Source organism: Fukomys damarensis, unplaced genomic scaffold (assembly GCF_012274545.1).
Source record: "Fukomys damarensis isolate Sample0158 unplaced genomic scaffold, DMR_v1.0_HiC HiC_scaffold_38, whole genome shotgun sequence".
NCBI classification, from domain to species: Eukaryota; Metazoa; Chordata; class Mammalia; order Rodentia; family Bathyergidae; genus Fukomys; species Fukomys damarensis.
In genome coordinates this window covers 51,353,746-51,381,674 of record NW_022900950.1, presented here as the reverse complement: position 1 = coordinate 51,381,674, position 27,929 = coordinate 51,353,746, and the positions used below count along the sequence as shown (strand labels likewise).

Genomic DNA, 27,929 nt, shown 5'->3' with positions numbered 1-27,929 from the left:
AAAATTTTTTTGTTACAGTCAAGAAGTGGATTTTCTGCATTGAAAAACTACTTCTCTGCCTAATTTTGCTTAGTCAAATTAAGCACTTAAAAAACTGTCTTCCATGTTCTTAAACCGGGATTTTCAGTTCTTTTTTTTTTTTTTATACTGCGGATTGAACTCAGGTCCTTGTGCTTGCAAGGCAGGCAGGAGAACTGCTGAGCTAAGTCCCTGGCCCTAGTAGTATTTTCAATTTTTAACTGGTACAGTAGCAATCTTCCTTATATGAGACCAATGTGTAAAAATGAATAAAATAAAAAAAAAACTTCTCCCAGAAAATACCATATACAATCCCACTAATATGTAGTCTTAAAAAAAAATCAGTCATGTATTTATTTGCATAGAATCAAAGAAAACATCTGAAAATCCAACATAATATTTAATTACTAAAATTACATAAAATTTAATTACTAATCCAGTTTTGGGGGGAAAAAAGGGGGTTTTGGCTTTCCTCCACTAACGTGAGGACACTGCTGTCTTATAACGTCTCAATTACGCACTGAAATTGATGGCAAATATACATCTTCAGTGTTTGTAGAATCTGTATCAAGTCCAAAAAAGTCTTTTTTGATGATGTACCGAACACATTGCAAAATCACATTTCTTTCATGTCGAATGTCTGGAGCGAGGAGCTAAAAAACAATTTTAAAAAAGATTAGCTCGTTAGAAAACACATCCAAGAAACACAATCTAAAATAGTAAGTGTATCTTTTCAGATAAAGAACAAAGAACAATAAGAGATGAGTATTATACTTATTTTGCTAAAAAGCAATTCAAGAACATTTCTCTTTTAACTAAGACTATCTAGCTTTTAATACAGCACAAAAATTCATTTTTAGGGTCCTCTTAGGAGTATCTAGCAAAGGACAAGAAAATAGATTAAAAGTCTTCAATTCTTTAATCTAAAAATAACGTCAAAGAGGGTCCCTTAGCCAGGTACAGTGGTGGCTCACACCTAAAGTATCAGCTACCCAGGAGGCTGAGGCAGGAGGGTTGCTTGAGCCCAGAAATTCAGAGCCAACCTGAGCAACAGAACAAGACCTTGACTCTCAAAAGATAATTAAAAAGGTAACTAAGGTGGGCCACACCCCACTGGAGCAAACCTCTCAGGCCTCCGTATCTGAATCCACATTGCAGAGGTGCTGAGGGACCATAAAGGCCATGGTTATGAGCCCCAGAAGATAGAGCAGAAGTGAACAGCAAGGAGAGCCTCTCTGAGGCTTCTCAATTAAAATTTGAAGCCCACTCGGAAAGTGAAGAAAATCTCTGCAATAAAAGCACACTGGACCGCCCTGGCTGGAGCCACATTATAGCCTGTGGTGACTCAGAAACCTTCCCAGTCCACATCTCCTGGAGGGACAGTCAAACAGACCTGTGGCTCCACTACTGGAGCCGTCACAACAGGTAACTATGCTGCCTGGGTCCGACAGAGCCCCTACCAAGCACCCCAGGGTCTAACAGATGATACCACCATCATCTAATAGATGATTCCTGCCTGGAAACAAGGCTTCCCTCACCACCACAGGGGCCCAGCCTGAAGATGAGGTTAGCTATCACTATCTCTGTGCCCCGTGCCACAGCAACCATGTTCACAGTGACATGGGCATATGGGGAAGTGACACAAGAACATGCAGGTTCAGCCTCACACTGTGCTTCTCAGCGCCACCTTGCATACAAACAGTAGACTAGGAATTCTGTCTGGTATCTCAGAGAGATGGAAATCTTTGGGGACTAGGGAGGGGACCAAAGTAGGCAACCCCTGCAACTGCCTCAGTGAACTCTACCTTCACCAGTATATGCTCTTCTTGTAACCCCTTAACCCCGTGTCCTGAGTGTGGGCTATCCTGAGTGACTGGTGTAGTGATTTTGAGGAGGTGGGGACTAGTTAAAGAAAAGACATGATCAAGATATGACAGTAGTTCCAGGTACTGTGCTTGGACCAGAGAATTTCCAAGCAAGAAACCTTTCAGAGTCTGTAACACAGTCCCCTACCCAGAGTGGGAGAAGAAAACACCCAGGGGAGAACTAGAGAAGGATTTATGTGTCTAAGAAATGTCACTCATAAATGCAGCAAGAAATCCATGCATCACAGAGCTAGGAAAGATGGTAGCAATTTGGAGTTTCGTGGTCTCAGGAGTTTTCTTATCTATGACTAGTAAATGGTAAGTGTCTTTTCAAGGTGTATGCAAAGCAGGGGGGCTCTACATGGCTAAAACTATACTTATAGTCCTTATTTAAAGTACTGGATGTGTAAAACTTTCATTTTGACTCTAGTGATCTTGAATTAATGGTCTCAACTTGCTTTGAGGAAAAAAACAACATAGGGGCCAATGTATAGAATTAATCTTTAACCCTTTATTATAACTGGTTTCAAACAATAATATATTAAGTGATGGGATGCCACTCCTGAGATTAGGTTATAAAGATTATAGCTTGTCTTGGCTGCTTTCTTTTGGACTGTCTACCAATGGGCCTTGCAAAAAATGACAATGAGGAAGTAAGCAAAAATCGCCAAAACCCAATATGAATGGGATTAGAAGTTCATCCTACCACCTTCAGCCAATCCTTCAGATATATGTAGGCCCTGTTGACAAGTCACCTCCAAGAATCAAGTATTTTGAGCCAGAGCCACCGAGCAACATATAAATCTTTGATTCTTAACTTGTGGAAATATGTAATATCAAATATTATGTTACTAAATTTGGGGGTCATTTGTTCCACTTTAAAAGTGACTGATTAAGATTCACAAAGTTTGCCGGGGATTTAGCTCAAGCGGTTCAGTGGCCTGCCTTGCAAGCACAAGGACCTGAGTTCAATCCCCGGTATCAAAAAAAAAAAAAAAAAGATCCACAAAGTTAGTTTAACCTTGGAGTGGGAGACTGAGGCTCTTCCCATGCTTATGGAGACCTCCACAGAGAGGCTGGGGCCTGGGCTAGAGTGTGTGTTGAGTTTTCCTGGTTTTTAGATTAAAAGAATAAAAGGCATTCATATATTAAAAAAGATAAATTAATTAATAATAATGATAATGATAATAAAATCCCAATTCTATACATGGTGTAGAAAGTCATAGAAGTTAAACATAAAAACATTGAAAGATTTGTTTTTTAAAATCTAAACATTCCTTGACTTTCATAACTTGCCATTTTTGTGCTTATTTCATTGAAAGAAAGCTAAAATCTCTAGTATTTAGGGTAATTACATAACTAAGGAATAATATATGATTTGCCAAGAAGGAATTTATTTTTATTTATTTTCTGACATGATTAATATAGCCCAGAAACATAACTTCAATGGAAAGACAATTTATCATGAATAATTTAAAAATGAAATTTACTATATACAGCATTGATTATTTACAAAATAATGAGTATATTTCAGATCCACCTTAATAAACAGCAACTCCATCTACATGTAGCATCTTATACTCTAGCTAGAGAATAATTTAGCTACAGCATAAGTACTTAACTAGATGGTAAATTAAAAACAGACTCTTCCTAGAACATCAAGTTTTTACACTCCATTACAAATGTGGAAATTTTTTTTTCTTTTTTTTTAATGGTACCAGGGATCAAACTCAGGCCCTTGCATTTGTGAAGCAGGCAGTGGAACCACTGAGACAAACCTCCGACCCCTGAATGTGGAATTTTTATTACTCTTAGAAATGAAAATCATCTTTGAATAGCTTTATTTCCATTTCTTAGAACACCCTGCTTTTTCTACTTGATTTCAGTTTTTGAGCCTATAATGCTGCTGAGAAAGCCAACAATGAACAAAATAAATACAAATAAAGGTATAGAAGGGCCAAGGATTTAGTTCAGTGGCACCATGCCTGCCTTGCAAGTACAAGGTCCTGAGTTCAATCCCCAGTACCAAATAAATAAATAAATAAACAAATGTAAACGTATACGTATAGAAAAAGTAAAGACAGTCCCCAAGCACAGGAAATGAGAACCGTTAGAAAACCCTAGATGATTTCTCTCCATCATTTTCTGGTTTTCAACAGACATTTGTATTTTTGTAGAAACCTTTTTTTTTTTCAATTTTACAAGTTTTGAAAAGTACAATTATTCCATATTTACTGAACACCAGCTATAAGCCAAATGCAACTTTAGAATTAAGCTACAATAGACAGGTCTTCAAGAATCATATGTTTGTGGTAACTGGAGAACACACACAACAACAAAACTGCAGTGGCACCACCTTTTTATCACATAATGCAAACAAGACAGCAGAAAGAAAAATCATTTACCATTTCCAAGAGATATGGATGGTGCGTTCTTGGTTCAAATAATGTCTGATAGTTATGATAATCTTTTTTCCTCTTAGAGTTTGTCCTTTTAAAACCTTTTTGTTGGTTCTCACACTTGGCTCTTGAGAAATTTCTAACAGTTGCTTTAACATCTTGTCTTGGACTCTTAAGAGTAGTGCTATTTATCTGGTTTTCTGCCAGAACCACCTGGTTTTCTGCCAGAATGTCTGCTTCAGTCTTGATAGGAGTTTCTAAGGGTAATGAAAAACAAACAAAAACACAAAAAACATAACTCTGAGAAATAATAGAAAGAGCCGTAATAATCCTCACAGCCATAATACTTAATAACTTAGAAATATAAATGATTTTGCAATTCTAATATTTTCCAAATTCGAAGATTGTGCATTCCAATATTTTTAAACTTGGGAGCTATAACTACCCTGAACTGAGACTACCACAAAGAGCTATAGAAGGAGATCCCAAGGAAGGAAACAATAACAGATAGAACTTGAATCTAAACAAAGGAAGAATGGATGAAACAGTACATATGTGGACAAACACAAAATGTATCCCTCTATTGTTTGAAAAGAATTTAAAGATAACTGACTATTTAAAGCAAAAAAGCTTTATTTTTTTGGTACCAGGGATCAAACTCAGGACCTTGCATCTAAAAGGCAGGCAGTGGAACCACTGAGCTAATCCCCAGCCCTAAAGCAAAAAAAATATTATCAGTGAGGTGGGGCTTATAACATCAGTAGAAATTAAAAATAAAACTATATTTTTATATAATAGCACAAAAGAGAGGAGGAAAGTATTAAGTATATTGCTAAAAATTCTAAAATTATATGTGAAGTAATAATATAATTTCAAAGTACACTGATGAAAGTTCCATACTACAAACCCTAGGCCACACTAAACCAAGAGGGACAGCTTACAAAATAATTTGCCCTGCCTTACAAATATAGATTAATCCCAAGGAAGGAAAAATGGAACAAAAATAGACGAGACAAATAAAAATCAACCATATCAATAAATTATATGTAAATGGTCTAAACACATCACTTAAGAGGCAGAGATGGTGACACTGGGGAAAAAAGAGTGAGATCTGATGACAAGAAACTAAATTAAAACACAAACATTCCTTGCCTTACAGTTTGAACTGAGATTAAATCCAAGTTATTAAGTAAAGACTACCTGTCCTAAATTAAAAGTAAAACGACAGAAAAAGATACCATACATACTGATGGCTGGCAGACCCCAGGTAGCTTCAGGAAGCGGGTAGGGAGGTTGGTTACTGACAAGACTAAGGCAGGACTATGGGGTTGAAACTTTCACTGCCCCCACTTCCAGGGAGGAGAGTGGGTCTAAGGGTTAAGTTGATCATCAATGGCTAATGGCTAATCAATCATTCCCATGTAATGGAGCCACCATAAAAAGCCAAAGGACAGCTCAAAAGGCTTCCAGATAGCTAAACTTGTGGAGGGTTAACAGACCAGATAGGGTATAGAAGCTCTGTACCCTTTTCCCTATATTTTGCCCTATCAGCCTCTTCACCTAGTATTCACTAGTATTACTTGTAATACCCTTTATAATAAGCCAATAAATGTAAGTGATTCCTTCCTTGAGTTCTATGAGCTGCTTTAATAAATCAATCAAATACAAGGAGGGAGGTAGCTGGAACCCTGACTTACAGCCACTTGCCAGAAGCACAGGTAAAATAACCTGGGGCTTGCAATTGGTACCTCTTCAAGAATTGATCACTCAACCAGGAACACAAAAGTCAAATGAATCACAGCATATAATGTCAATTTTCTATTAAAGAAACAGGAATTGAGACCATTTACATTCTTTTCTTTTTTGAAGTTTATATTTCCCAGCTAAGCATTAGATATTAATGTTCATCAATTCAAATAAAATTTAAACACTGCCATTCAGTTCTTTCAAACTATTCTTCAGTTTGTGGCCTTTGAATCAATTTTCAGTTTGGAGTTCTCCTTATCATAGCTGAACCAGTTTGAAGAAACAGTTTTAGGGAGCAGCAAGATCCAGGAGAGATAGCAGACCAAGACATTTGGAAATACTTCTCATAAGTTTTTGTTCTTATTCATGTATTAAAGATTCTGACAGCCCTAGATATGAATGTAACTTTTCCATTGCTTTAGTCATGAGGGAGTCTTTCTTTATTCATCCCATCCTAGAGGCCTAATTAATACTTAAAGGCTAGTGATTTGCTAGTGACTAGATGGCTCAATAAAAATGAACTCAAACTATATATAATAATGCTTAGGAATTATTAGACATTAATTATTAAAGTTTAAAAGTAATTACTAAGTTAATTAATAGTAATAAGTAATTATTAAGTCTTAATAATTTTAAGACTGTGTAAATCTTAATATCAAAGTTTTTTTTTTTTTGGTACCAGGGATTGAACTTGGGATGTTGCACTTGCAAGTCAGGCAGCAGAACCACTGAGCTAAATCCCCGGCCCCTTAAAATAATTTTTAAGATCTGGGACTATAAAGCAAGGGCATCCTGCTTAAAGCAGGGAATTTTAATTAGTCAAAATGAATTTATACAAAATCAAATATACATTTTATTAGATGATATCCTGTTATTTACAAGAGAAAATAGAAGATTTCACTATTCAGGAAAACAGTAAAAGCCACCCAGAAAAGGAATATAAGGGAAAGCAATATAGTTAACTTATTTAGATAAAATTTTAATCCCCTAAGCCCAGGGATTTGGCTCAGGGGTTCTGCTGCCTGCCTTTCGAACACAAGGGCCCAAGTTTGATCCCTGGTACAGCAAAAAAAAATTTTAATACCCTAACCTAGATTTTAATCAGCTCTGCCACTATTAGCATGGCAAACTTACCCTTTCTAAGCTTAAGATTCTATTAAATGAAGGCATGACCTCAAAGAGCCATTCTGGTTTCATTTCCTTCTTCCAATTTAAAATATGGTGGTGGTCTCAAAATGGAGACATGAACATTTTGAGAGAGAGAATAAAGTATTAGTTCACCTTGTTTTTATGTGATCCAGTAATCTGGTGACAGTTTTATTTCTTATCACTTGTTATAAATATAATTGACAGCTAAGAAATGTAATATGTGTTTAAAGAGTAATCCTTCCTATCAGTGTATAAGAAACAGAGTAAGAAAAACTTTTTCTTAAAATTAAAACAAAACAAAACAAAACAAGGCAAACATCTGTTAAGGAATACTTTGAGAAAACCAAAGTAGTTTAAATTTCAAAATTCAAATAGCTTTTAACAAGCTACCAGAATAAGCCACAGACCATTAAAGAAAAACTCATAAACTTCATGTTACATATTAAAGCCAAACTGTTCCTTAGTTAACAAATATACAAATATTGTCTCTAGCCTCGTCCATATTAAATATTACCTTCATCTAATTATATTCAAATCTTCCCTTCATTCCATATGCATACTTTAAGATGCTGTAGTCTTATTATTAGATGGCTCTTACTCTATTTACTTTTCCTGATACAGAAATATATATTTTTTTGGTGGTACTGGGGATCAAACTCTGGTCCTTGTGCTTGCAAGGCAGGTGGCGGAACCACTGAGCTAAATCCCCGGCCCCTTTTACATGAATTATTTAATGCCTGGTAAATCTAAATAAAATGACAATGCAGATACAGGTTTCCACAACAGTAGGACATAGGTTTACTTGCTAAACATATGCTAGATTATTGATATAAGCTTTGGATTAAAATTTGCCACACTGCTTCAGATCATTAGTCTATTTAATAGCTCTTCTAGGTGGCCCTAAATTTGCAATCAGGCCTTATATGCTATCATCTGTGTAATCATCTTTAAAGCTAAAACATGCATCCTAAATTATTTCTGACTTCTGAAGACTCTTGCAAGGATTCCTTTCTTCCAACCTTTATACAGCTTAACACATCACAAGTATAGAGTTGCTTATCTTCCAAATGAGATAATTTATGTAAATGTGCTCTATATAGAGCAATTTTATATGCATTAAAAATTATCATTCTCTTTGTCATAAAGGATCTTTCTTCACCCACAAAGTGTTATAAATTTGTTATAATAAAGGTTTTTAGGAGCAGAGAATAAATTAATTATTTTTGCTATTTCTTTTAGAATTGTCTTTAATTCCAGTAGTGGCTATTTTCTCCTTTCCTTTCTATCCTTTAATTGTATGTTTTTGCCTTATCCTACTAGAGTAGCACATGTGTTTCTCTACTGAGCTTTCCTTGATGCCATGTTCACTTTACTTCTGAATCAAATGAAAAAGGAATTTGAAGCTCAAATAAAGAATACGTACCTTGGATGATATCAGTATACAATATATACTAAAGTTTAAAGCAACAAAGTAAAACACACCTCAGCCTACCAACAGAAGCTATGACTTACCTTCTGGCTCACTCTCTGATCCTGAAAGACTGCCATAGCTGCTCATCAGTGAACACAAGGCTGGTGTCACTTCCTTAGGTACAACTATGTGTTGTGGTTTCTCCTCCTTATCAGACTCTAAGATGGAAGAAAGAACAGATTTAAACAGTGTACCTCAAAACATTCACCACCATAATAAAAAAAAGTGACCATCCTCCACTTTATCATGTTAGCATTTCGGATCATTTCCTTAGTCCTCCCCAAAAATTAATTTCAGGAGGCATGAAAAATTTCTCCTTGGTTTAAATCTTGAGAAAAGAATCTGTTTACTCCAGAGGAAATACAGGGACAAATGGAAACTACACAGCTCAGTTAACTTAGCATGCTTCACAGGCTATGGAATGTGGGCCTTCCTAAATTAAGTTAATTACAGTCTTTGCTATTAATTTTCAGGTAGTGGAGAAAGCCGAAATTTTATTTAACTTTACCCGATTAGGGTCATTAACTCTAAAAATTAGACTTAGGAATAAATAAAACAAAAAATGCCCACCCCTTTTGTTGTTTGCAAGATTGGTTTTCAGGACTAAAATAATACTTAAGCCATACTATGGGCTTAGTCAATGAGCTTTATGGAAATGAAATCATCCCAAAGTTTTTAATTATTTAGAACTTCTAAGAACTTAAGACAACAAGCCAACCTCCTGTGTAGCTGGGATTACAAGTGTATGCCACCCACCACACCAGGCTTCAAATCCCAATTCTTAACTAGTGAGCTAGAATGCCTTCTGCAGATTTTAAAAAGTCTTTTTTTAAATGAAGCCACTTTATCAAAATATACTTACAGCCAATAGTAATGTTAATAATGTCTTCTTTCAGCAATAGCTCCATTTCTTTTTTCTCTTTAATAGCAAAATTCCAAGCAGCTATTTCATAAAATTTACTAGAGAAATCATCTGGACCTGAAATTTCCTTCAACTGTCTGACTCACTCTAGAATGTACTCCAATCTGTTTTTCAGGCCCAACATTCCAGTGAAACTTTTTCTTCCAAGTTCACTTGGGTTCTGTTGCCAAACCTAAAAGTCATTTCTTAGCTTTCTTATTTAACTCAGCAAAAGCATCTGCTGGTGGGCCAGGATTTAGTTCAGTGGTTCCACTGCCTGCTTTGCAAGCACAAGGTCCTGAGTTTGATCCCCAGTACCAAGAAAAAAAGCAGCAGCATCTAATGGTACATAATTATGCAATATGTTTCAAAACACCTTCACTTAGCTCTCTCTCTTCCCCATCTCCCTACTGTACTCTCCTCACTGACCAACTTCCAAAATTATAAAGTGGCCTCAGACCCAATTCTTTTTTCTTTTCTTTTCTTTTTTTTGGTACCAGGATCGAACTCAGGACCTTGCACTTGTGAGGCAGGAGGGGCACCACTGGGCTAAATCCTCAGCCCCCAATTCTAAGAGATCTTTTTTCTCTTTATGCCTCTTCTTCCCTAGATGATTTCATATTATCTAAAGTCTTAAAATACTATTTATATGCTGACAAATCAAATTTATACCATTAATTTTCAATATTCTCCTTAGGTCCAGAATAATCCTAATTGCTCATTCAACATCTCTGCCTACAAGTCAGTTACCTCAAACATGTAGAAAGACAAAATATTTGATCTCCTCTTGGAACACACCCTCCAGTATTCTCCATTTCAATAAATGCTGACTCTCTCATCTTACAGATTAGGCCAAAATCCTAGCAGTCATCTTAGAAATCATCCTATTTCTCTTTCATACCATATACAACAAATCATTAACTGCTCTCCAAGGCTGGGTATTTTAGCTCAGTGGGGCCACGCTTGCCTCACAAGCACAAGGTCCCGAGTTTGATACCCGGTATCAAAAGGTGGGGGGCACCGATTTAGCTCAGTGGTTCCACCGCCTGCCTCGCAAGTGCAAGGTCCCGAGTTCGATCTCCAGTACCAAAAAAGAAAAACAAAAAGAACTGCTATCCACTCAATTTGAAAACATCCAAATTCATACTCCTTCCATTTCTACTATAATTCCAAGGTAACGTTTCTGACAATTCTAACAACCTCCTAAAAGATACCCTGTTAAAGATCCTGTCCTCTCATTTATGATCTGCTTCAACTAAACATGAATCAGATCAATACCTCTATTCAAACTGAGTAAAATCCTAAGACCTACCATGGCCTACACAGCTGACCTGAGTTGACCTCCACTAGTAACAAACCAAACAGCTTTCTTCCTGCTTGTATCACTCCAGCTGTGCTGCTTCCTGACCATGCAAGGCACCTCTTCCTGGGGCGCCTGCACTTGCAGCTCTCTCTGCTGAGGCTGCTATCCCCTCAGCTATCACTTTACTCAGATGTCTTCTTCCAGTCACCTTTAGCGATGCCTTCACTGGTAATTTTACATAAAATAGCACAACTTCTTCTCCAAACACTATTCTATCCTTTTACTCAGCCTCACAACACTGGTCTCACCCAAAATACTATGAATGTGTTTACTTTATCTCTGGCAAGCAGAAGAGCTGCTACATGACAGAAGGGGTTTCCACTCTGTTCAATGTTGTACCCCTACAAACTTGAACAGCACATAAATGCTCAAAAACATTTGAAGAACAAATTTTTATACATGTAAGACACATCAAAAAAAGTTAGCTAGCACAGAGAAACCTAGATCTTCATGGAGCCAAAGCACACCATTTTCTTTCTTATATAACAAGATCCCATTTTTTTTTTATTAAAAGAAATCATGCATGTGTATAGGAAAAACATTGGAAGGGCAAATAAAAGGATGTGAACAGTGGTCATTTTCATAAGTTAAGAAAGTAGGCTTTTTAAAAAGATTTGGGCTTGGAACAGGGATTTAGTTTAGTGATGCCACCACCTGCCTCGCAAGCATAAGGTCCCGAGTTCAATCCTTGGTACTAAAAAACAAACAACAACAACAACAAAAGTTTTGGGCTTTTCAGTTTTTTTCCCATATATTCTCTATTACTTTTGTAATCAGAAAATAAAACAGAAAAACAAAAGGAAATAAACTCTGGAAAAAAATGTTCCTCATAATGTAATTCAAGAAGCATAAAGCAAGACCTAATTAGTCTAGTTTTTTTTTTCTTCCTTCCTTTTGTTTTTAACTTTATATTTTGGATTTACACAAGTATTACAAAAATAGCCAGAATGTTTCCATATACCCTCTACAGTGTCCCTAATGTTATCATCCTTCATAAGCCAAGTACATCTATCACAGCTGGCAAATTAAAATTATTGCTATATACTGTAATTATACCAGTTTTACACTGATGTTTTTCTTCTGTTCCAAAATCTAATTTGCCATAGCACTTCACATTTAGTTGTCATAACTCCTTGAAGAACTAATCTCTAACTCAAGTATCAAAAAACTGACAAATGTTAAAATCATGTTATTCATTTAAAAATGTTTTAGGAGGAGATATTTTGAGGCTTTGCAAAATACTGTTTCGACTTAGAAGTTTTACATCTAATTTTGCCATTTGTCCGGAGATCTTGCATAAAACAATTACTATTTCTTCTACATTTATTTACTTGAATTCTTCTATAGGAAAGATTCATTCCTCTTCACTTGTATTTCTTTATTCAAGTACTAATTTAAATAAGTAAAATGAATATTTACTTTTGGGGGTGGCAATTATAATTTATTATTTACTTTGTGGCTCAAATTGTTCCAAATTTGGTCATTGAGAATTCTTTAGGAAACCCTCTGACATGGCAACATTGTTCAGAATTTTGAGAACTTTCTGATACTATGAAATCCTCTAGGCTTGCCCTGTATTTTCTCAGTTCCAGCCCTATAATCAGCCATTTCTCTAAGAGGTCTTGGTTAGACTGATGAATGGTGTTGGGAATCCATGATCTCAGTGCTAGGTATACTTGTTACTGGGAAAGTCACAAAGCTCACTACACTTGACTGTTCCCCAAGGGATAAAGTTAGGAGCTTATAAATATGGACAACTATTCCCCCCTCCAACAACATTATATATTTAAGGGACTAAGCTCTTTGAAGAGGAGTATTGTCTTTCTAGTACTATCCCAACATCTACAATGACAAAAAAAAAAAAAAAAACACAAAAACAAACAAACTATTTTATTCCAAAGTCACTGAGATCTAACCAGCAGTTCTAAAAAGATGTGATCAGTGGTCATTTTCATAAGTTAAGAAAGGTTTTTTTTCATTTTATAAATTTTGTGCTTTTCATTTTTCCCATGCAGGCATTTTTAGAGCCTATCTTGGAAAGACTATGATGAAGATATTGTACTGGCTACCAAAATAATATTCAAAAAACTTCACTCACTTTTTAAAAAAGCAGCTAAAACATCCTTTGAACTAAAAATATCAGTAAATAGTAGCAATCAAAATGATTAAACAAAACTTTAGAATTATAAAACACCAACTGAAATAATTTCTACTATTAAAATATTAGTGGTACTTTTCTAGGGTAAATTTCATTTCTCTCCTCTCTCACACACACACAAACACACACACACACATACACAATCATGCTGCTAATGATCAAAGCAACAAAAAAAAGCAATCTAATGCAATGAACAAAAACATTACACCATGAGTCTCTTTGGTTCATTTTTTAGAATATTAACAAGGTTCTTTGAATTTTTTAACACTTATTGATTATAAAGACCATTACAAAGAATACAGTTGCAGGGTTGCACAGGGCAAGGTATAGGAAAAGGGGCATGAAACATCCACAACCTCTTTGCCATAGCCATCTGCAGGATCCTTTACAGGTCCATCATCTGGAAGATCTCTGAACTCCGCCCTTTTGATTTTTATGGAAGTTTTACTACACAGGCACGGTGATTAATTCCTGGGCACAACAAATAACTTAAGCTCTTCCTTCCCTGGAAGTCTGGCAGTGCTGAAAGACTCAACCCTCTGATCCTGTTCTTGTGTTTCAAGTGATCAGTGCTTATTTATTTGTTTGTTGTCCCTCCCCAGGATCTTGCAAGAGTTTTATATTCAGGACTAATGTTCTCATCTCTGAGGTAGAAAGCAAGCATGTCCCTATGTTTGGCACTCACTGTAGGTAAGGGTTACAACATTTAAACCAAAAACATAATTATCTGAAATCTTTCATTCAGAACTGGGGATACAGCTCAGTGGGGCAGTGCCTGCGTAGCAAACATGAGGCCCTGAGTTTGATTTCTGGCACGAAAAAGAAAAATGAAATCTCTCATTCAATTGCTCCTGGGAATCTAACTGAGTACCTTCTAATACTTTCTACTAATGAGGATAAGAGGGATCTAACACTGTTTCTCATGTCTAAAGCGTCTTTTAAGGAATTAGATACAAGTCAAAATAGAAGTTATTATCTTTTACTTCTTGTTTTATTAGATTGGCATATACTGAAATACTTTTTTTTAATAAAACAAAAACAGGGTGGGGATGTAGCTCAGTGGTATAGCACTTGCCTCAAACAAAAAACAAAACAAAACAACAAAAATTCAGACTTCACATTTGAGGACATGTATAGTACTAAGTTCAAATTCTTCTGTCACTAATTAGCAATATAACTAAGAAAACGTCATTTCTTAATCTCTATGGTCCTCATTTCTAAAACAGGAGTTATATTAGTATCTATGTAGAAGGCTGTTAGAAGGAAATCAATTAACACATATGAAGCATTGCAGCATAGCAGTACCTTACTCGGTAAGGGTTGGCTGGTGCTAAGATGATTTAGTATTACTATCCTGCTAAATTTTATTGTATTATACTTAACCCAACATTCCCTTATACCAAGATTCTTTTCTATCCTAATTCAGTCAATGAATTAGTTACATGCCCCCCGCATTTCTTGCCATCTGTTCAATAACTTGCCATGTGACTATCATGGAAACAACTGTCATCTAAATTGAATAGAGATGAAAATCTTCTTACTAAAAATCTTTGGGTATTCCTAAGAAATATGAAGCACATATACTTAGACAAGAGCCTCAGGATGGTACATATACATTTTCTTTTTCAGAAGAGGAAATGGAATCTCAGAGGCTGAATGATACCTATATATGATAGCAGTATTTTAATGCTTTAATTTTTTGACATATAAACAAAAGTCAACTTGTCCTATAAATTCTAAATTCTATGATGAACTATAAACATAAATAAATTTATTCTATCATTCTATTCTTTGAGGAAGAATACTATTATGCAAATGCAATGAATACTGTTTGCCCAAAGAGATCATATTTGTGCTCAGTTGCATAAACAATACTAGCTTCCATAGAATTACTGCTTTACAGATTTGGGGAAAATGTAAGTAATCAAGCAAATGTGCATTCCCAGGAATTAAAAAAAATCTTTAGAAAATTGCCAAGATTATACGTTGGGAATTATCCAACAATATAACCTTTATCCCATGGTCTGCCTGGCCTATGCATCCACCCCTAAGAAAAGATGTTGTGAAGTAAGGTTTTTGATAAGATCACTCCTCTTAAAAAGAAAAATGAAAGCATAACTGTATATTCCTCTACATTTTTATGTATTTGCCATTAAACTTATTTTTTTTCCCCACAACCAGAGACAGAACTCAAGACCTTGCACTTGCCAGGTAGGCACTGGCACCACTGAGCTAAATCTCTGGCCCCTTGCCATTAAACTTTTCACTAACAAGGCTATGTATAATGAACTTCAGCATTGCCATGTACACACTTATAAACACATTATTTTCCTACTTAGCTTACCAGAATCGCTGTTTATCAAAACACCAAGAGGATCTGCATGTGCCTCAGGTGGACTTTCAGTCTTGGAACCACAGAAGTGACTGCCTGATCCACTGACTGGTCTCTGTTTAGCACCATCATTTTTCCACTTGTGATGTCTGCCAGGTCTTCTGATCTTTGCCATCTGTGAATGTCTGGACATTCCCTTCATCTTGCTGCAGTAAGAAAAATGCAAGTCTCACTAGGAAAGACACTACTGATCTTTCAAGAAAAATCTGAAAAAAAGCTACTGAACACTAAAGAAAACAAGATGTTAAATTAATTACTTGTACACTAATATATTGAAGATATGAAAATAAATGAAACCCTGTGGTTCCAAAAAAGAGAAAATCCTGGACATTTAAAAGGAACACATCCCATAAGTGCTACATTTTATTCATCTCAACTACACATTTCCACCTATGTTTTTAGTCTGAAATTGAGCTATTTTGTGCAATCATCACAGACTAGATTAGCTGATAAGTGTTCTCTTTCCCGTTGTGCATTAAAATGTTAGAACTTAAAAAGTAAATTCATTCTTGTCTACTCATTTTTTTTTATTCATTAAGTTGATACCACAAGAAAATCAGGTAGATTTTTTTACCTTTACATGATAGATTTTAGTTCTTATTTTTCCCCCCACTCCCCTGATCTCCCTTCATCCCCTCCACCCTTCTCTATTTGTTTCCATTTTTTCCTTTTTTCATATTTATTCCTTTCCCTTCTTTCCTTTTCCCTACACCTCCCACTTCTCCTTCCCTTTGGACCTTTTCTTCCTATTTCACATTATTTATTATTCATTTTGATCCACATTTACACCTTCAGTTTCTCACACCAGAGAAACTATTTGGAATTTACATGTGTGTCCTATTTATTTCACTTAAGCGTGTGCCCTAAATGTGCATCTATTTAGCTACGTGTCTGTAGTTTCTCATTCTTTATGGCTGAGTAGTACTCCGTTTTATTTAAAAAACCACATTTTCTTTATCAGGTCTCCAGTTGATAGGCATTTGGGCTGTTTCCAAGGGTTAGCTATTACAAACTGTGCCGCTATAAACATGGGTGAGCATATACAGTTGTGATAATGTCTACTCATTTTTAAGAAGTCTTAAACTTTCTAAAGCATTTACAAATATGCTATCTCATTTGACCTTCATGACAACCCTTTGAAAAAGAATAGACAGGTATTACTCTTTCTTATAGAGAGAGCACAGTCCTAGCACAATTCTAATCTTCATGACAACCCTTTGAAAAAGAATAGACAGGTATTACTCTTTCTTATAGAGAGAGCACAGTCCTAGCACAATTCTAAAATAGCTCAAATTAAAAGCGCTCTCAAACATCTGTAACAATTTTTTTTTTTTTTTTTGATCTATGTAGTTGAGACTGCCCTGGAACTCACTATGTATCCCAGGCTGGTCTCGAACTTGCAGCAATCCTCCTGCCTCCACCTCCCAAGTGCTGGGATTACAGGCGTGCACCACCACCACACCCACCTTGTAATTACTTTTTTTTTTAGAAAGAAAACAAGTAGTTATGTGAACACCCACACCCACCTTGTAACTACTTTTTTTTTAGAAAGAAAACAAGTAGTTATGTGAACATCTTCTAATTTAAACTTAGGTGGGGGAAAGATCATTTAATAAAGGTCCATTCTATATTCTCAGTAAACAATAATAGTCTTTGGAGTAACTGAGTTTTTATCAAAGATATGCATCCTTTTCCAATTTTCCATTTATCAGGCAAAAAAATTTTTTTTCACTAATAATGAAGGCCATGGTTAGGAGTACAGTATTACAAATCTGGGTCCAAATTTCTATTGTGCCACTTACCATCTGTTTTCCTTAGACTATATTATTAGTATAGTCCTGATACTGTTTACTCCCCTAAATGTACACATAGAACTAACATAGTATTTTCCAAATAATTTGCTAAGTTAAGATATTCAATTTATATCTATAACCCAAAGGCTCATAGTCCTTTAGAATCCTTATAAAAATCTCAATTAAAAAAAATATATATATACACACACATTTCTATTCCCAATTGTGCCAAAAACCTAAATTTTCATGAACAAATCTCCAATATCCATCCTTAGATGTCAAGCTAAGAACTCAACAAGCAAATTGGATAGTTTTCACCTCTGGTCCACTGGCTCCATGCACTCACAGACATCTTCCCTGTATTCTGTTCCGACAGCATTTGACCCTAACTGGCTTTTGAAAAATCATCTTTAAGGTATTCACTAGCAAGTACTGAGTAAAGAAGAGCCTTAACAGTAAAATAATAAGGTTTACTGAGTAAGTAGTATGTCTGGTATTTGCACTCCGCTCCTCCTTTGAGGGAGTAGTTAATTGTTATATCACTGCTTGACAATCATTTGAAAGGAAAAATGTACTTAACACTTTAAAGTAGTTACAAAAGGTATAAGTAAAAATACAGATGTATGTTAAATGCAGAAAATAAAGGAATAATTAAAAGTAAAAGTTAATGGAGAGGAAAACAGTTTTTAAAAATATATCACCTAAAAACAAGGAACAAAGAACAAATTTTTAAAAATAGGAATTTGGCACGTCAAAATCCAAATAAATTAATAACTACATTAAATATGTAAAAAGCACTAGGTAAAGACAAAGATTTTTGACTCTGGTTTTAGAATTTTAAAGACCAAACTATGTATTATATAAGAGACATGCTTCAAATATAGATACAAAATGTTTAAAATAAGAACTGAATGCCAAAAACACTATCCTTTCTCCACTGATTTATACTGCTGTCTTTATCATAAGTAAGGCAATTTATCAATGGTTTTGCTTGTGGACTTTATGCTGTTCTATTTATCCATCTATCTTTGGCCAATACCAATCTTCATTATTCTTTCTTGGCTACTCTAAATCTTTTGTATTTTCATATTATTTTCAAGCATATTAGTCTCCCCAAACTCTGCTAAAAATTAAAATAAAAAAACTTGCTATGATTTTGACTATGATCACTTTGGGGGAGAATTAATATAATGATACTATCTTTAGCCCATGAATATTACATATTTCTTCATTTACTTAGGGCTTTAATTTTTATGAGCAGTATTTCATAGATTTTAGGGTGGAATTCTTACAAATCTTTTATTAGATTTATTTCCGGTTATTTGGGGCTCTTTTTTTTAAAAATAAAATTGTAAATGGCAATTTTATTTTTAATTTCACTCTATAGTTATATGTTGCTAGTTCATAAAAACATAATTGATTTTAAAAATATTGATGTTACACATATTTGGCTAAATTAATTTATGACTATAGTAATAGTGTACACCCATATCTAATTCCCAGTGTCAGAGGAAAAGTCATCAGTATTTATTTAGTCACTAAGAATGATTTGGGTCTAGGATATTGAAAGATACCCCTTATTAAAGAAATTGTTTCCTATTCCTTATTTGCTAGGAGTTTTTTTAGGAATACATGACGAATTTTACCAGTTTTTTTCATTATTGTAATGTCCCCATGAGGTTCTGATATCAAAATTACATATATTGAACTCTTAAATGAGCTGCTGAGTTGTTTTGTTTTTGTTTCTGGTTTTTGAGACAAGGTCTCACTATGTAGTTGAGACTGACTTGGAACTCATTAAGTAGCCCAGGCTGGTCTCGAACTCACTCAGCAATTCTCCTGCCTCAGCCTCCCAAGTGCTGGGATTATAGGCGGGCACCACCATGCCGAGCTTTTGTTTTGTTTTGAGATAGAGTCTCCCAATGTAGTTCAAGCTGGTCCTGAACTATGCAGCCCAGGCTGGCCTTGAATTTGCAACAAAGCTCCTGCCTCTACCTCCAGAGTGCTGGGACTGATTATAGGTATGCACCACCATGCCTGGCCGTTGCTGAGTTTTTATAAGACTAGTATTTATTCTGTTAATGTTGGAAGAATTTAATAGTGAACCCATTAAGAGTTGGATTTTTCTTTTCTTTTCTTCTTCTTTTTTTTTTTTTTAGCAAAGTGTTTAATTATAGAGTCAATTTTCCTAACAGGTAACAATTAGAAAATTTCTTATTTTTAATTTCTTGAGTCAGCTTTAGTAATATGTACTGCTGTTAAGGCATTTCCACTTTTTGTTTTTTTACTAATTTCTGGTTGACTTTCTATGTGGTCACAATGAATTGTTTTGTATTATTTCAGTCTGCTTAAAGTGTTTTTTAGGGGTGGGAATTTAGTTCAGCAGTTTTGACGCCTGCCTTGCAAGCACAAGGTCCAGAATTTGATCCCCAATACTAAAAAAACAAAAACCAAAAAACCCTTTTAACATTATAAAATATCTTTACTTATCTCTAATATGTCTCTTTCTAAATACAGTATGAATAAATCTCACAAAGTAATTTTGAGCTACAGAAATCACACCCCAAAGAATACATACCATTTTATGTCATTTACACAAAGTTCCAAGAACAGACAAAACAAATCTATGATGATAGAAATCAGAAAAAAGGTTAACTTCATAGGGAGGCATTGAACAGGGGAAGGCTTCATTTAAATCTTTTTCTGTTGTTGTTACCAGGGATCAAACTCAAGACCTTGCGCTTGCAAGGCAGGCATGTTGCTACTAAGCGAAATCTTCAAGAAGGCTTAATTTAGGAGAGCTTTGTGAGATAAAAATATTCTGTATATTAATCTGTATGAGTGTTCATAAACATGTACACATACATGTAAAACTTCAACTTGTACATTCAGGATTATCATATTTTAATTAATTATATGATCAATTAAATGTAAATAAAATGGAAAAACTGAAAAAATTCAAGGAAAGTAAAAGATACATTGCTGGTGGGAAAGCAAAGTGGCTCAGTTTCTATGATAGATATATGGCAGCATCTAGCAATATTACAAGTTCACATACTGTTTGACTCAGCAAAATCATTTCTAGGAATCTATCCACAGAAACGCCCTTGTAAAATATTTTTATGTACAAAGGCAATAACGGCAACTTTTAATTAGTAACAGATTTATAAGAACATAAATGTCTGTTGATAGAAAACTGGTAAAAACGAAAAACTTTGTGGAACATCTTTAAGTTTCCTACATATCTTTAAAGAATGAGGTTTGTTATATATTAATATGGAATAATCTCCAAGTAAAATTTGGAAAGTCTGAAAAAGGTTAATAGTGTCAAAAAAAAAAGAAGAAGAAGAAATACTATATCTATCATCTATATGCTGTATAGACAAAGGTTCTCTGGAAGATAAAATAGATTACCTCTGAAAGGAACCTCACTTGAAAAAAGGTGGAAAAGTCTTATTCAATATACACCTTTTAAAATCATATCAATATAAATAACAATTATTTTAAGACATAACTACACTTTTTTTAAAAGCAAATATTTCAGAATTAGGACTGTAGTGATTTTAAAATTTTGGTTTATGCCCTTTTGTACTGCTCAGTATACTCAGTACATTGCTTTTGTATACTCAGTTATAATGAACATTAGGAATACAAGCAATTTTGAGGAACTTACCCATACTGTGTTGTTGTTAATACTTCTCCTCTCTTTTCCTTTTCAAGTTTTAACTTTTTCTTCCTTTCAATATTGGCCAGAGTTGGATAGTTTCTAGAAAATAAAAAATATTAATAACAAAACAAGTTCTGAAATAAAATTTAAGCAACCAAGCAGGTCTGGAGTCTGAAATTTTTGCTCAACAACTAACAGTGATCACTATAAACCTTTAATTGCATCTAGAATTTTTCTAAGAAGAGAAAAACATAGGGTATAACAATACTACTGAAAGTATAGGCTGGCTGCTTATCTATGAACCTTGTTACCAGGCTGCAAATAGATAAGGAGCTAATGCTAGAATTTAAATTGAATGCACTATATAATGTGCTTAAACTGATATAATTTGTCTATTTAACATGTATCCCCACAAATACTCTAAGAAGAAATTTACATATATTCAATTACTTAAGCAAATATATGCTAGGTATACTCAAAGTTAGCAAGATGAGGAAGAGATAGTTCTAAAAAAAAAAAACAGTCTACCAGAAAAGAAAAGGCACACAAACAGCTATAATACAGGACAAAATATAATACTCAAAAATATAAGGATTTAGGGGGTGAGAAAAAAAGGTTATATTCAAATGGAGAAATCCAGAAAGAATGGGACATGAAATAAATTGGTCTTATGGGCTGGGGATTTGGCTCAGTGGTTCCTCCACCTGCCTCACAAGCACAAGGTCCCAAGTTTGATCCCTGGTACCAAAAAAAAATCATCCTAAATTTTTAACAGACAGCAATCAGAAGAAAAAGCTTCAGAATATCCTAAGTAGAGCACACAAAACAAATAAACCAAGACCTCAGAAAGTGTGAGACATATCCACAGAATAATTTTGTATGAAACAGTGTCAGGCAATTGGACAGGAAAGGGAGACGCAGGTCAAAATTTCTCTTGAACACCAGACTAGAATGTTTATATTTCATTAAGCAGGTGATAGGAAGCCACAGAAAGTCGGGAATAGGAAGAGATATGTACAAGGCCATGATCAGATTAAATCTGACAGGAGTGTACAAGATGAATTGCTTTCTTTGTTTCTTGGCACAGTCACATGGAGATGCAGGTTCCAAACTGATGGTGAGGGAGATGGATTTCTGAAGTATAAAAAGCATGAAAGGAGGGAACACACAGAGCTCTCATCACCCAACTTGGCCACTTACCAGAGGAAATTTTGAAAATATTAGCAAATTGTGCTCTGTCATTGTTTCTAAAACAGTTCTCCACTTATTTTTTTTAAAACATCTGCATTACTACCTTGAATAGCCCAGAGAATAGGAAGCCTATGGGTCTGCCATACTGGAAGACAGGAATGGAAATGACACTGGATCAAGTGGTGAAATAATCAAAAAATAAAAGGCAATGAATTTCAATGACAGTGCAAAGCAGCATACCCAGCTAAGAAAAATAACCTCCAAAAATAAAAGATGATGAGTGAGTGTACACGCTATAAATAAACATAAGAGGAAAAGATCAAGGTCACTGGAGATAAAAATCTAACAACCAGTCAGCAACATGTGACTAAACTTTCAAAAAGCAAACATAGTCTAAGGTTATATGAAGTGGACTCTGGCATTTGTATGGGGGTGATATCTTCTTCCCATGATACTCGAAAATGGTCAGATACTCTCAGGACACTCTGTCAGCTGGAACATTGAGAAAAATAAAAATTGGAAAGGATTCAGAGGAGACTCAAAGATGATTAAGAGGGTGAAAAATAAAACCTCTGAAGAAAGATGAAAGGAACTCTTTGCAGCTTCTAAAATAGCATGAGAAGTGACAATAAAATAGTTTTACAGGGAGGATGGCAGCCAGCTGTTCTCAATCTGAAAACAGAACATACATGTAGAAGCAGAAATGATGAAGAAAATGGTGCTAATTTTCAAAGGCTCCATAGTGGTTAGGCAAGGAAATCAATAAAGCTACTCAATACCCACCATTACCCTCAAATTCACTTATTATTCCCACCGTGTTTCTTCCTATTTTTGTTCTGAGTGTAGCAGACTGTTAAACATTAATATTTGGTACATCAGTGCAGCATGTACAAGTAACCACATGTTAAACATGTACCTTTCATGGTAAAAAATGTAAACATTTGCAATAGCAAATGGACTTTAGGTAAGGTATCAGAAAAATTTCTCTAAATAGAACATTAAAAAAAGATGCCATGGGGCTCGGGGTTTAGCTCAGTGGTTCCGCCACCTGCTTCGCAAGCACAAGGTCTCAAGTTCAATCTTGGTACCAAAAAAAAAAAAAAAAAAAAAGTTATGGAAACTCTTCTGATGGGAATCTCTTAAAACAGCTTTCTTTTTCTAGTAGATTAAAGTATCAAGTTCCTAAAAATAAGGAATCTTCCAATATCCATTCTAAAGATAAAAGATTCTATTTTTCAGTTCTGAAATGAAGCACATCCTCTTCCAAAATTTATACTATTCTTTTTTCTTTTTCCTCATTAAGTTTATTGGTACATTTTAGGTATACTATACAGTTACATTAATCATTGGGATCTTGTACCTTTACATGGCAGGTCTTGGTTCACATTTTTCCCCTTGTTCCTGCCCTCCCTTCACTCCTCCTCCCCTCCCCATTTACAAACACTTCATTTCCATTTTTTCATTTTCTCCTATTTTTTCTTTTCCCTTATTAGCTTTCCCCTACCCTTAATACTATTCTTATTTACACAAAATTCACACTCAGAACGGAAAATAAAGGTACTAGAAAACAAATTATCTCCCCCAAACAGGAAACCAGAAACAGAAGATCTGATTAAACACACACAAAAAACAATCAGGAAGCCTCACTTCACCAACATACAGAGATAAAGAATAAGGAAAAGTAAGGAGCTATGGTAAATAATGTAGTTCAAGTTCCTATAATACACTTGAAATAAGAAAAGCTATTGAAACAAATCATAAATGATGTCTTATACAACAATATGCAGAAAAAATTTAATTCAATACCTCCTATTAGAGAATGGATGTTAGAAAGCTATAAGGATCATGACAACGGATAATGTCAAAATTGGCTTCTCTATATTTTTATTTGCTAATATCACTTTTTTCCCTGCACTTCTATCTTTCATCAATAACATAAGAGAATTGGTCCCAATATCCAATGCTTTTTCTTTTGCTCCTCTCCCTGTTTCATTTCTTACCTCCTCTTTGACTCCTGCCTTGCCTACACCTCATGTCCCTAGTGACTAGTCCATAAATGAGCAAAACTATGTCAACCACTATCTCAGCACATATTATACTGGTCAGATTATTCTCTCCAACTTTATCCTTATCTCAAATTACCACCTACTTACTGACCTCCTAGGCCTATTCTCTATAAAACATAAGCCCTCTTAACTCAATGAAACACAACTACTTCAACACAAGCTGTGCCACTATATTTTATTTAAGTCTTTCTGAACTTTAGCATTAGAAGCTGACCATCTCTGCTAGAATTCTGAATGAACTGGAGATACAAATTAAAAGGCTTGCCAGAGTCACAGTGGTAGTGAAATAAACATTATAAAACTACCCCACCTAGTGGATTCCCAAGGTTGTGGTTTATGGTCCAGTTTCTAAAAGTGAGGTTTTGGAAATGAACCTCTACCACTCATTTTCCCTAATTAAAATTATATAGCATTTGTCCCTCACAGGACAAGATTAAAGAAAGAATCACCTTTATGGGGGGGCATAGTATTTTTGTTTTTTGAAGGTAATCATTACAAAGCTTTACAGTTTTTAAACTTATTAGACCCCTCTGAGTTTGGCTAATTTGAAAAAAATAAAGATGAAGGAATAAAGACAAAAATGTATATTCATTTAAGATAAAATAACAATATATCAAGCAGATTTTTAGATTTCTTTCATCTTTAAAATTTTTATATGTGAAATCTTTTACAAGGTTTTCTAACCTAGCAACTACACAAAGAATTTATCTTTCTTGCATAGAGTGGCTTCCTCAGAAAGAATGAAATTCTCACAAGGACAATTTAAGAAATAAGGACTTCCTACCAACCAATGTAGAATTTACTCTTTTTAGAAGTTCAAATAATGTTTTTTGAAAACTGAGGCTGACAAAGACATAGAAAGTAAATATATTTTCAGAATAGATTTTCTTAAAAACAGGGTGGAGTGAGTATAAGTTTTTTTGTTTTGCTTTTTTGAGACAGGATCTCACTATGTAATTCAGGCTGGCCTCAAGCTCACTGTTAGTCCAGGCTGGTCTTGAACTCACAGCAATCCTCTTGCCTCTGCCTCCTGCATGCTGAGATTACAGGCGTTGTTGCCATCATGCTCAGCAGTATAAATGTATTTGTGAGAAATGTATCAAATGTACCAAAAGAAGAGAAATATTTCCTATACTTTCTATTAATGAAAGATAACATAAAAACTTCAGAATATGCTAAAGAGCAAGAATTTGGCCAAGTAAGACATGGAAGAACATCAGATAAATTCAGCAAGTGTTGAAAGATAATTTCTAGAGAACACAGTAACCAGGCAACATCACAGATAAAAGCAAACTTCATCCCAAATTGTAAAATTCACTACCCTGTAATGTCACTTACTCAACAAACTGAGCTCTCCTTTTCCAATGCACTTCTGATCACTTACTACCTTTAGTCAGCACTCTGAAAACTAGAGCTAGACCGAACCACCAATAAGAAAACATGTGCTCAAGTCATTTCCTTATTCAAAAGGAAAGGGTTGCTTCCAAATTTTACTTATAGCTTTATTTCTTTTTTATTGAGTTTATTGGTACTTTTTAAGTATACAGTACATTCAGTTTATTCATCATTGGGATCTTATATGCTTATAGTTTTGAAATTCAACAAGCTTCAAACTGTGACACCAAGTTTAAGGCAAACAGTGCTAAACTAGGTATTTTCCCTTTTTTCTTAACGACTCTGCTTGGGATGCCTTCACTACCACGAGTGGTAACCAAGCAACCTTGTAGCCTACATGCACAGTATCCTGGTTAGAGATAAAAACAAATTTATTGCTCTCTCAATAAAAGTGGGAAAACTAGGATACATCCCTTTTGCCTCTTTCTTCTTCCTAGAATGTGGGCTTAGTCACCATTGTAGAAACCTTCTGGTGGGTAAAATGAAAACCACCTATTGAGGAAGACAGAGTCTGTGCCAATTTGAACCAACAAGCAGCAACAGCAGCCCTGTACTTCTTTTACCTGGGAAAAAGCAGCCTCTTTGCATTAAGCCATGTAGTAAGGTTCCCTTTACTGGGATACTTACCTCATGCAAACACGGCTGCAACCTAGCCACCCCCTTTAGTCTGAATGTTTTTCATGCCATAATAGGCATTTCTTGGCTTAAAAACTCTTCTTGTAGCTGAGTACAGTGGTACACACTTATAATCCCAGCACTAAGAGGCTGAGGCAGGAGGATCCTAAGTTCAAATCCCATCTGAGGAAGTTAGCAAGACTCTGTCTCAAAAATAAAAAAAGGGCTGGCGGATATGTAACTCAGTGGTTGAGCATTGCTGGATTCAATACCCAATACTGCACAAAACAAAACAAAAACCACTTTTCCCTCTAACAGTTTCTGTTGTAGTTACTTTTCTCTTACTGCTGAGACAAAAGATCCGACACCCAAAGTTAAAGTGGAAAAGGTTTATTTAGCTCACAGTTTGTGGAGGTTTCAGTCTATAAACATCTGGTTCCAAGGCAGGGACATGGCAAAGGGTCATCACAGAAGAGAAATAGTTCATTGCATGCAGAAGACAGCAAAGCAAGCAATCAAAGGGCAACCACAGATCTTTCTGTCCCTTATATTGTATCCATACTACCAGGATTAAAGCAGGGCCAAACCAATCAGTGGACTGATTTAATCCTTAATCCTAGCACCCTTAATTCTAACATTGCACCATGAATCAATCATAGGCTCTAGATTCAGCCACCTCTGAAAAAGTCCCGACCTCCAACTGCATGAGGCTTTGGGGAGCTACCTAAACACAAGCCAAAGTTCTTTCTCTCTTTTCTTTCCTTTCCTTTCTTTCTTTTTTGGTTCAGGGATTTTTTGGTTCGAACTCTGGATCTTGCACTTATGAGGCAGGCATGGTGCCCCTGAGCTAAATCCCAGATCCTTTATCAGTTTCTTTTAAACGCATACTTACCATATGACTAGCCAAACCTACTTTCAGGTATTTATCCAAGTAAAATTTTAAAAATCCATAAAAACCTATGAATGTTTATGAAGGCTTTCTAAAGGCCAAGTGCTGGAATCAATGCCCAACTAGGAAATAAACCACGATATACAATGGAACAGAAAAATATTCAGCGAGAATAAATGAACTAGTGCTATACGTAACATGGATGAATCTTAAGTCAGACTCAAAAGCTACATACTGCATGACTCCACTTATATGACAGTCTCCAGAACTTGGATCAGTGGTTACCAGGCAGCAGCTGGGGAGGCCAACTATGAAAGCCATGATGGAATTTAGAAAGATGAAATACTGTTTGGTATCTATTTGCGTTGGCATTTATACATTTGTCAGAACTATCCACTAAAAAGGGAGTGTGCATATTATACCCTAAAATAGAGTGGGCACTTGTGGTCCGCTTTCTTTCAGTAGTGGTGATCATACCTAAGGCTAAGCAAGTGCTCTACTACTGAACTACATCTTCAGCGGACTTCACCTCATACAGGAAGCCCTTGCAAAAGAAACCGATAGCCTTGCTCTCCAAAGATTCCAAGCTCTCCTCAACACACATTAACATCCCATCATAGCTAAAATTAAGGTTTCAACTGCATATGACCTGATAAGCACCTCATATATCATTAGAGTGAGCCTTACAGGACAAGCATCTGCTTCTGTCTAGTTTTGGTGGTGACTTTAGCCACAAGTAGAGAACTTGTTGCCTTTTCAAATTAAATTACTGTTGCCAGGGAATTTAGCTCAGTGGTTCTGCCACCTGCCTTGCAAGTGCAAGGTCCCGAGTTCAATCCCCAGTACTAAAA

At 35.3% G+C, this 27,929-nt stretch overlaps 1 protein-coding gene across 1 annotated transcript in view; it reads right to left on the bottom strand.

Annotated features, from left to right (window-relative positions):
• Positions 1 to 411: 411 nt before the first annotated feature.
• Positions 412 to 27,929, bottom strand: part of Nufip1 (nuclear FMR1 interacting protein 1) — a 39,711-nt gene continuing 12,193 nt past the window's right edge. Inside the window, exons 6-10 of the mRNA XM_010637053.2 lie at positions 20,929 to 21,021; positions 15,415 to 15,608; positions 8,690 to 8,806; positions 4,289 to 4,539; positions 412 to 671 (exon numbers count right to left, since the gene is read on the bottom strand). Of these exons, the coding sequence (XP_010635355.1) occupies positions 528 to 671; positions 4,289 to 4,539; positions 8,690 to 8,806; positions 15,415 to 15,608; positions 20,929 to 21,021 (799 nt within the window). The 3' untranslated portion in view covers positions 412 to 527. The remainder of the gene's footprint in view (positions 672 to 4,288; positions 4,540 to 8,689; positions 8,807 to 15,414; positions 15,609 to 20,928; positions 21,022 to 27,929) is intronic.